This window comes from Sapajus apella, unplaced genomic scaffold, assembly GCF_009761245.1.
Source record: "Sapajus apella isolate SASKATOON/1434 unplaced genomic scaffold, GSC_monkey_1.0 scaffold119, whole genome shotgun sequence".
NCBI classification, from domain to species: Eukaryota; Metazoa; Chordata; class Mammalia; order Primates; family Cebidae; genus Sapajus; species Sapajus apella.
Window position 1 is genome coordinate 198366 of NW_022437059.1, and position 11134 is coordinate 209499.

The 11134-nt window shown below is 47.4% G+C and overlaps 1 protein-coding gene across 1 annotated transcript in view; it reads left to right on the plus strand.

Annotated features, from left to right (window-relative positions):
- Positions 1-2595, plus strand: part of SYT11 (synaptotagmin 11) — a 12205-nt gene extending 9610 nt beyond the window's left edge. Inside the window, exon 2 of the mRNA XM_032260580.1 lies at positions 1616-2595. Coding sequence (XP_032116471.1) covers positions 1616-2580 — 965 coding nt within the window. The 3' untranslated portion in view covers positions 2581-2595. The remainder of the gene's footprint in view (positions 1-1615) is intronic.
- Positions 2596-11134: the final 8539 nt, after the last annotated feature.

Consider the following 11134-nt stretch of genomic DNA (forward strand, 5'->3'; position numbering starts at 1 on the left):
CCTCGGCCTCCCAAAGTGCTGGGATTACAGGCGTGAGCCACCGCGCCTGGCCGAGCCTGTTTCTCTTTAGTTATTTGTTCATCCAACAAATATATATTAAATGCCTACTATGTGTTTTGGGTGCTGAGGATACAGCAATGAACAAAACAGACATAAATTTTTGTCTTCATGAGGCTTATATTCTAGTGAAGATAAACAATAATTGTAAAATAATGTGTGTGTGGGTGTTTATTCTTACATATTTGTGTATATGTTTTATTTTTTTTCTTGTGTGTGTGGGGGTGTGTGTATTGAGAGAGAGAATGACAAGGCATGTCAAAAAAATTAAGCAAGGCTAGGAAGAGTGGGTGGCAAGGATGAAGAAGATCGCACTTTTAAATAGGGGAGTCAAGACTATACTTTCAGGGATCATTTCTATAGTTTGTTAAATAGGGGAGTCAGGAAAGGCCTAAGAAGGTGACATTTGAGCAAAGATAGGACATTTTCCACTAATAGGAAAGAAAATCCCTATTTCTTCCAGCAAAGGATTTATTAAGGTAATGATAATAAAAAGAGAAAGTCCCTATTTCTTCCTATTTAGAATAATGTATGTATACATGAATACACACACACACACACACACACACACCCACACACACACCCCTATATTATCCCTATAATGGATATATTAATCCTGGAGGAATACTTCTTTTTTTTCTTTTTGGAGACGAAGTCTCGCTCCGTCACCCAAGCTGGAGTACAGCGACACCATCTCAGCTCACTGCAACCTCTGCCTCCCAGGTTCAAGTGATTGTCCTGCATCAGCCTCCCAAATAGCTGGTATTATAGGCACATGCTACCACGCCCAGCTAATTTTTTATGTTTTTAGTAGAGATGGGGTGTCACCATGTTGGTCAGGCTAGTCTTGAACTCCTGACTTCAAATGATCTGCCCGCCTCAGCCTCCCAAAGTGTTGGGATTACAGGTGGGAGTCACTGCATCCGGCCTTGTATTTTAAATACCTGGGAGCTAAAATTTTGGAACACATTCTGAAAGTGTATAAGCCCAGAGTTCTTCCTTTTGCCATCCATTCATTTTCACCACCCTGAGCACCCTACCAACACCATCTAAACTCAGCTCCACGTCCTTCCTCCCTACCCTGACAGTGAGTCAGTCAATGCAGGCCCTGCTCTGGATGCTATGGAATATCCTCCTGAAACCAGAGATCTTGTGTAATAGTTGAAGTGAACGAGTGCCCATGTAAAAAGGTGATCTTAGAACATGTGCAGAGCAGCTTTATGTGAGGCACAAATCAATATGAGCAAACCAAGTCTATAAGGGCAGAGAAAAGGTGTAGAAAAGAACGGAGTCAAGTGGGGTGCTTCAGAGAGGGCTTTCTGGAGAAGATAAGCCTTTCATCTAGGTTTGGCCAGAAGGAAAAGCCATGGCATGGTTGGAGAGGTTGGGAGAGGGTGCCTCTAATAGAAGGGAAAAGCTCTGAAGCCCGGAAGAGCACAATGTGCTTTAGAGGCTAGACTGCAGATGAGCTTGGCTCCAGCAGCAGCACTGAGCAGGGGAGATCTAGACAGGAGGTAAAGTCCACCCGCCCTGATGCATCTCTGGTCTCCACCTTCAGATGTGTCACCAGTGGTGGCCGGCCTCATCGGAGCCTCTGTGCTGGTGGTGTGTGTCTCGGTGACCATCTTTGTCTGGTCATGCTGCCACCAGCAGGCAGAGAAGAAGCACAAGAACCCACCATACAAGTTTATTCACATGCTCAAAGGCATCAGCATATACCCAGAGACCCTCAGCAACAAGAAGAAAATCATCAAAGTGCGGAGAGACAAAGATGGTACTGGGAGGGAAGGTGGACGTAGGAACCTGTTGGTGGACGCAGCAGAGGCTGGCCTGCTGAGCCAAGACAAAGGTCCCAGGGGGCCTAGCTCTGGATCTTGTATAGACCAATTACCCATCAAAATGGACTATGGGGAAGAACTAAGGAGCCCTATTACAAGCCTGACCCCCGGGGAGAGCAAAACCACCTCTCCATCATCTCCAGAGGAGGATGTCATGCTAGGATCCCTCACCTTCTCAGTGGACTATAACTTCCCGAAAAAAGCCCTGGTGGTGACAATCCAGGAGGCCCATGGGCTGCCAGTGATGGATGACCAGACCCAGGGATCTGACCCCTACATCAAAATGACCATCCTTCCTGACAAGCGGCATCGGGTGAAGACCAGAGTGCTGCGGAAGACCCTGGACCCTGTGTTTGACGAGACCTTCACCTTCTATGGCATCCCCTACAGCCAGCTGCAGGACCTGGTGCTGCACTTCCTCGTCCTCAGCTTTGACCGCTTCTCTCGGGATGATGTCATCGGCGAGGTCATGGTGCCGCTGGCAGGGGTGGACCCCAGCACAGGCAAGGTACAACTGACCAGGGACATCATCAAGAGGAACATCCAGGTGAGTAAGAAGTGTGTGTTGGGGAACAATGGTAGGCTGTGGGACACGAGACCTCCGGGAAGAAATGGAAGGGGGAGGGGAGTGGGATGGGTGGCAAAGAAGGGCCACAGAGAGGAAGCTCTTGGCTGTCAAGGATAAGCAGTGGTCAGAGTAAGACAGAGGACCTGGCAGATTAGTCTCCTAGGAAGGAGAAAAGGTCAGAAAGCTTCTACCATTTCACCTGGTGGTTGGCAACCTGATACTGTCCAGCTTGCTTGGAACAGGCTGGCCTACCAATTGTAGGTCATCCATCGTATCAGGGATATGGGGGATACTTTCTTCTCCAAAATGATGTGTGATCTTCCTCCAGTGAATTATTTCTCACAGCTAAGAAGCTATGACAATAGTTCAGTAATTTTTCCCTCAGCTTCCCTTTCCCAACCCTAACCCAGGGGTATAAATAATATCATGTACATGTCTTTTCTTTTTTTTTTTGAGATGGAGTTTCACTCTTGTTGCCCAGGTTGGAGTGCAATGGCTCGATCTTGGCTCATTGCAACCTCTACCTCCCAGGTTCAAACAATTATCCTGCCTCAGCCTCCCAAGTAGCTGGGATTATAGGCTCCCACAACCATTCTGGGCTAATTTTTTGTATTTTTAGTAGAGACAGGGTTTCACCATGTTGGCCAGGCTGGTCTTCAACTCCTGACCTCAGGTGATCTGCCTGCCTCAGCCTCCCAGAGTGCTGGGATTACAGGCGTGAGCCTGAGCCCAGGTCACGCACACGTCTTCTTATGACCACTTTACAATGCAATTCAATGAATTGCTTCACCTTTCTGGGCCCAGACCTTTACCATAAACACTTTTCCTTTCTCCATTTCTCCTGTCCACCCTTTTTGCATCAGAAAAGGGACGAGGGCCCTCCATCCTGCCTTCTCTCCCTCTCTTCCCACTGGACTGACATTGGCTCTTGAGTTGTAATTTCAGGAGCACACTAAATGTAGCCCCACCCAACCCCATTAGTTCATTTATTCCTTCCACGACTGGGGAGGCAGTGAAATGCTGCAGTTAATCACTTGGGCTCCAGAATTGGACTGCACGACTTCACTCTCCAGCTCACCACTTGCCAGCTTTGTGACACGGGTGAGTTAACCCCTCCAAGCCTCTATTTTCTCATCTGTAAAATGGAGCTGATAATATTACCTTCCTTACAGAATCAAATGAGATAATATAACTGGCATATGATTGCATTTGAAGAGCTTTGACTTTATTGGAGGAAAAAGACAAACATTTTCTGCAATGACTGTATAGTCAGCATGATAGGTGGTATGAAAGAAGTTGTTGAAATTTTAAACTTAGAGTTTCATGCCTTTTTTAAGGGTATAACATAAGTGGTTAAAATAGCAAGGACTGCTGGGCATGGTGGCTCACGCCCGTAATCCCAGCATTTTGGCCAAGGCAGGCGGATCACGAGGTCAAGAGTTCAAGACCAGCCTGGCCAACATGGTGAAACCCCCATCTCTACTTAAAAAAAATATACAAAAAATTAGCCAGGCATGGTGGTGTGTGCCTATAATCCCAGCTACTTGGGAGGCTGAGGCAGGAGAATTACTTGAACCTGGGAGGCGGAGATTGCAGTGAGCTGAGATCACACCACTGCACTGCAGTGTGGGCGATGGAGCGAGATTCTATCAAAAAAAAGAAAGAAAGAAATAGCAAGGACTTTGAAGTCAGACCTGAGTTTAAATCCAAATTCCACCAGCTAAGTGACCTTGGGCAAGCTGTTTCACTTCGCTAATGTCGGTTTCTTATAGGAATAGAGTAGGATGATGATGTTATATAGCCACTAGGACATAGTGAGCCTTCAATACATTGTGCCTGTTACTATTATTGTTAGTTCTTTTTTTTTTTTTTTTTTTTTTTGAGAGGGAGTTTCGCTCTTGTTACCCAGGCTGGAGTGCAATGGCGCAATCTCGGCTCACCGCAACCTCCGCCTCCCGGGTTCAGGCAATTCTCCTGCCTCAGCCTCCTGAGTCGCTGGGATTACAGGCACACGCCACCATGCCCAGCTAATTTTTTGTATTTTTAGTAGAGATGGGGTTTCACCATGTTGACCAGGATGGTCTCGATCTCTTGACCTTGTGATCCCCCCGCCTTGGCCTCCCACAGTGCTGGGATTACAGGCTTGAGCCACCGTGTTAGTTCTATTATTAGTAAAATTTTGATACCTGGGAGATGCATGTGGTTTGGCTTGTAAATGTTTATATTTTGTTTTGACAAAGTGAAGGATGATAAGGGAGGACTGAATCGGGGAAGGAGGTTCAGAAAGAATTTCAAGGCCACTAGTAACAACTGAATGTCTCCCAGAAAGAGCTCTGCCTACCGGCAGATCATACTTATCTCTCGATACCTTTTTTTACCTGCAAGCCCTCACTGGATTCAGTGGGGAGACAGGGAGGCTCAGGATTGAAGAGGCTCCTAAGTTAGGCGTGGAGTGTGCACTGAGCACCAGGAACAAGGTTTGCCCACTGAAGAAGGGTACTGTGCCGAGTCTTGCTGGGGGACAGCAGGGCGCACACTCTCTGGGGTGTGTTCTTGCCTTCTCTGCTCTGTAGTAGGCACCTGTCCCCCTGTGGCCAGCCCAGTCCTGCCATTCATTGCCTGAAGGAACTGCTGCTGTCACCTGGCACACTCAGATCCACCTCACAGGGGCCAGGGAAGTCCAATAACTTTGAAGAGTATTAGAGACATTTGGCCAGAACCAGAACAGTGTATCCTGGTTCTCAATGCCAGGAGACAATGAGACATCCCAGAGTCCCGCACGGCGATATTCGCATCCTCTGGGGTCGGAATCAGAAGGCGTGAACAGAAAGGGGAGCAGTGGCCTGTTTCTCCTTCACTCCCTTCCCCTCTCCTCCCATCTTTTTTCCTCAGGGCTCTACTGACCCTTTCCGCTGTTTCCTGATTCCCTCCACAGCCGCTCCCATCCTCCACTCCCTGCCTTGTGTACCTCTCCTTGAAGGAGGGTCCTTTCCAACACACCCTTCCCTGTGATGCCAAATTTGGTAAAGCCACCAACCAACTGGACTCCTCCACGGAGCTACACACTTGCAGCCCAAGGCTGGGAGTGGAACATGGCTCTGTGCCAAGCTGCAGCTGGGAAGAGACTGGCAATGAAAGGGACTGATTTGAGCTGGGAACAAAACAGCCTCAAATCAAGGGCACTGGACACAGCACAGACAATGGCGTTTGCTAAACTGCCAGGGGCTCTTGGCAAGAGCCACATTTCTTTCCACTTTATTAACTCCCTTGAGGAGGGATAAACCAGGGCTAGGATCCTGAGCAACACATGCCCTGGAAGAGGCCCGAGATAGGACACCCAGAGCCTGTGCAGCCGCACCCCAGAGCCTTCCCGCCTCCCAGGCTTCCTAAGCCCATTTTCCCAACCAGCGCCCGTAGGCAGGATTATGTTTCATCTGAGCCATGGCTGTCGGCTCCCTAGTCACTCATCCACTAGGTTCCCTAGCAGTGCAAATGTCTATCCCAAACCCTCCCTACTATAGCAAAGTAGGATCTCCCCTTGGTAAACACAAGCTAGAGCTGCTCTGGACCATGCCACACTGCTTGTAAAGGGCTTTTTCACTATAGGATTACACAGACCAGGAAAAAACTACTACATTCTAGCCTGGCTGACAGAATGAGACCCTGTCTCAAAATTAGAAAAAGAAAAGAAAATATGGCCGGGCACAGTGGCTCACACCTATAATCCTAGCAATTGGGAAGGCCAAGGCAGGAAGATTGCTTGAGCCCAGGAGTTTGAGGTTGCAGTGAACTATTACCAGAAACCACACTCCAGACTGAGCGACAGATCGTTTATATGTATTGGCGGAGGAAAAGGGGGTAAGGTTGAATGCTAAGGTTTTATTTTCCCATGGTTGTGATTTAGGGTAAGAAGGCCCTCAGGACATCTGGCCCCAAGAAGGATTTATTGAGGTTATGTTGGTCCACCTAATGTAAGGGCTCCATGGCGAGAAAATCACTCTGAAAGAGATTCTGCTAATTATAGGAAAACAGATTATCTCTTGCCTAAGTATTATTTCTTTATTTCTTTTTTTTTTTTTTTTTTTTTTTTTTCTGAGACACAGCCTTGCTCTGTTGCCCAGGCTGGAGTGCAGTGGCATGATCTCTGCTCACTACAACCTCTGCCTCCCAGGTTCAAGCAATTCTTCTGCCTCAGCCTCCTGAGTTGCTGGGATTACAGGTGCCCACCACCATGCCCAGCTAATTTTTATATGTTTAGTAGAGACAGGATTTCACCATGTTGGTCAGGCTGGTCTCAAACTCCTGACCTCATGATCCGACCGCCTCAGCCTCCCAAAGTGCTGGGATTACAGGCATGAGCCACCGCGCCCAGGCTGCCTAAGTATTATTTCATCTGAGTTTATTCTTAGGACCACTGTTTCTGTTCCTCTGTTCCACTGAAGGAGCAAGGAGACTGCTGTCAGAGAGCTGAGCCCCACAGCTCTGTCAGGCATGATAAAATCCTTTCTCCCCCTTGTCCTTCTGCTTGCCTGCCCCCCAATGGGGTCTTTGCCTCACTAGGCCAAGGGGCTGGGAAACAAAGCTTGCTCCCAGCCTTCAATGGCTCTTTTAAAATAAAGAGCCATTGACATAGCTACTTGGAATTGGAATTGGGTAGAAAGAGAAAGGGAGGGGGCTTGAGGGAACATTAAACTGCCTTCAGTGCAGAGTGGAGTGGCATTCAGGTGGTGGTGTGGTTACAGACTTCGGCATCGCAAAGGGGTGCTGAGTGAGGATGGGCATTCTGCCCGTGTGAGATGGCCCAAGGTGAAGGAGGGATCAGATGGAGGACAGTTGCCTGAGGAGTGATTTTAGGGGAGAAAATGATGAAAAGGGTAACCAGAAGTTGTCTACTTTCAAAAAAAAAACTAGGAAAGGGGCATGGGGATTTGGATTAGGAAGATTTTGCTAGAATGGATGATTTAGGATACAGAATTTTAAATAAATAATCAGAAAACCTAAGCTGTAATCTTGTCATTCGTGTTATTCTTACAAATAAAACTGCTTTAAAAATCAAATGTCTGCCGGGCGTGGTGGCTCACGCCTGTAATCCCAGCACTTTGGGAGGCCGAGATGGGCAGATCTCGAGGTCAAGGGATCAAGACCATCCTGGCCAACATGGTGAAACCCCGTCTCTACTAAAAATACAAGAATTAGCTGGGGCAAGAGAATCACTTGAACCCAGGAGGCGGAGGTTGCAGTGAGCCAAGATCACACCACTGCGCTCCAGCCTGGCGACAGAGCAAGACTCTGCTTCAAAAAAAATCAAATGTCCCATAGGCCGGGCGCGGTGGCTCAAGCCTGTAATCCCAGCACTTTGGGAGGCCGAGGCGGGTGGATCACAAGGTCGAGAGATCGAGACCATCCTGGTCAACATGGTGAAACCCCGTCTCTACTAAAAATACAAAAATTAGCTGGGCATGGTGGCGCGTGCCTATAATCCCAGCTACTCAGGAGGCTGAGGCAGGAGAATTGCCTGAACCCAGGAGGCGGAGGTTGCGGTGAGCCGAGATCGCGCCATTGCACTCCAGCCTGGGTAACAAGAGCAAACCTCTTCCTCAAAAAAAAAAAAAAAAAAAAAATCAAATGTCCCTTTCCCTTCACCTATCCTTCCTCGTGTATGGGGTTAGAATTATATTTAAAGACTGCATATTTAGGCCAGGCGCAGTGGCTCACGCTTGTACTCCCACCACTTTGGAAGGCCGAGGCAGGCATATTACAAGTTCAGGAGCTCGAGACCAGCCTGGCCAACACAGTGAAACCCCGTTTCTACTAAAAATACAAAAATTAGCTGGGTGTAGTGGTGGGTGCCTATAATTCCAGCTATTCAGGATGCTGAGACAGGAGAATCACTTGAACCCAGGAGGCAGAGTTTGCAGTGAACCGAGATTGTGCCACTGCACTCCAGCCTGGGCAACAGAGCTAAACTCCATCTCAAAAAGAAAAAAAAAGACTGCATATTTAGCATTTAGATACTCAGTACTGAAGGATGGCCCTAGAAAGGGATATCAAACCTAGCTAACATTTTGTAATTCATGCAAACAGAGGGGAGCAGTAGCCAAAACAATGCGAAAGTCCTTCCTAGATCAGTGCTGTCGAATGATGATGGAAATGTTCTGTATTTGCACCATGTCGAGCACTTGAAATGTGACTAGTGTGACTGAGGAAATCTAATGTTAATTTTATTTAATTGAAATCAATTTAAATTAAAATTTAAATAGGCACCTGTAGCTTGTGGCTACTGTATTGGATAGCTCAGTTCTGAATGTTTTGAAAGGCATTCAATTTTCTTTTTTTTTTTTTTAAAGATGGGGTTTCACCATGTTGGTCAGGCTGGTCTTCAACTCCCGACCTCAGGTGATCTGCCGGCCTTGGCCTCCAAAGTGCATGGATTACAGGCATGAGCCACCACGCCTGGCCTCAATTTTCTTTTCCATAAGGGATTACTTTCCATTTGATGTGGCTAATAGTAAAAATGAGTTTATATTCACTAATTACATTCTGACTTCTGGCAAAAGGAAACAGCCCAGAAGTATACTGGTTGGCAAGGGCAACCAGACTGTAATTCAAAACTGGTTGAGGGCAGGGCATTGTGGTTCACACATATAATCCCAGCACTTTAGGAGGCTGAGGTGGGGGGATTGCTTCCACTCAGGAGATCAAGACTAGCCTGGCCAACATGGCGAAACCCCAGGCATGGTGGTTCATGCCTGTAATCCCAGCTACTCAGGAGGCTGAAACACCAGAATCGCTTGAACCCGGGAGGCAGAGGTTACAGTGAGCTGAGATCGTGCCACCGCACTCCAGCCTGGGTGATAGAGCTAGACCCTGTCTCAAGGGGAAAACAAATAAACAAACACACACTGGCTGAGGGACCAACATGGTGGCTCACACCTGTAATCATAGCACTTTGGGAGGCCGAGACAGGCAGATCACTTGAGGCCAGGAGTTTGAGACCAGCCTGGGCAACATAGCAAAACGCCACCTTTACCAAAAATACAAAAATAGCTGAGCGTGATATCACATGCCTGTAGTCCGAGCTACTCTAGATGCTGAGGTGGGAGGATCACTTGAGCCCTGGAGGCCAAGGCTGCAGTGAGTCAAGATTACACCACTGCACTCCTACCTGGGCAACAGAGACCCTATCTCAAAAATAAAAATAAAATAAAACTGGCTGAGGGTACTTCCCATGGAAGGTACAATTAAGAGCTGACAATACGTATGTTATGGGTAAGGACAAAATGTGAGGCTTCTCTCTAGCATAGAAAAACCATGAAAATCTTTTTAAAGTTGATTCCCTTTTGTATTTTAATTTCAAAAGCTAAGGGGTGGGTTTAAACTTTAGTTGTTTTTTTGGTTCAAACAATTCTCCTGCCTCAGTCTTGAGTAGCTGGGATTACAGGTGCCCACCACCACACCCAGCTAATTTTTGTATTTTTAATAGAGATGGGGTTTCACCATGTTGGCCAGGCTGATCTTGAATTCCTTACCTCATGATCCACCTGCCTCGGCCTCCCAAAGTGCTGGGATTACAGCAGTGAGCCACTACGCTGGCCATTTTTTGTATTTTTAAATTTTTTTTTTAATATTTTTTTTTTTTTAGAGACCAGGTCTCGCTATGTTACCCAGGCTGGAGTGCAGTGGCTATTCACAGGTGCAATCTCACTACTGATCAGCACAGGAGTTTTGACCTGCTCTGTTTCCGACCTGGGCCGGTTCACCCCTCCTTAGGCAACCTGGTGGTCCCCCGCTCCTGGGAGGTCACCATATTGATGCCGAACTTAGTGCTGACACCCGATTGGCATAGCGCACTACAGCCCAGAACTCCTGGGCTCAAGAGATCCTCCAGCCTCAGCCTCCCGAGTAGCTGGGACTACAGGCACGCGCCACCATGCCCGGCCATTTTTTATATTTTAGTAGAGACAGGCTTTCACCATGTTGGCCAGGCTGGTTTTGAACTCCTGACCTCAAGGGATCTGCCCACCTCAGCCTCTCAAAGCTCTATGATTACAGGCATGAGCCACCAATTCCAGCCTAGTTATTTTTTATGCCCTATGAGAGGCATTTCCATATGCTTCTAGGATGAAACATAGACTCAAGAAATTTTTTAAATCGTGAAATATCACAGTTTCATTCCTTGAGATGACTTAAGGGCTGCAATCGAAGCACAAATTATTAGGCTTGTTTCTTGTTTTTTATTGATGAGTTAATTAACATATTTGTTGCTGTTGCTCTTTCCTGCACCAGACATACCTGAGCAGATAGTGATCTAGCCTGGGAGCTTTTTAAGGGTAGGATTCCTCAGTACCCATCTTTTCAGCCCTAGCTTCTATCAGAGTGCCTGGCACTTAAAAAGTGCGTAATAAGTCATTTTTTTTTTTGAGATGGAGTTTCACTCTTGTTACCCAGGCTGGAGTGCAATGGCGCGATCTCGGCTCACCGCAACCTCCGTCTCGTGGGTTCAGGCAATTCTCCTGCCTCAGCCTCCTGAGTAGCTGGGACTACAGGCACGTGCCACCATGCCCAGCTGAATTTTTGTATTTTTAGCAGAGACGGAGTTTCACCATGTTGACCAGGATGGTCTCGATCTCTTGACCTCGTGATCCACCCGAGGCGGGTGGATCACGAGGTC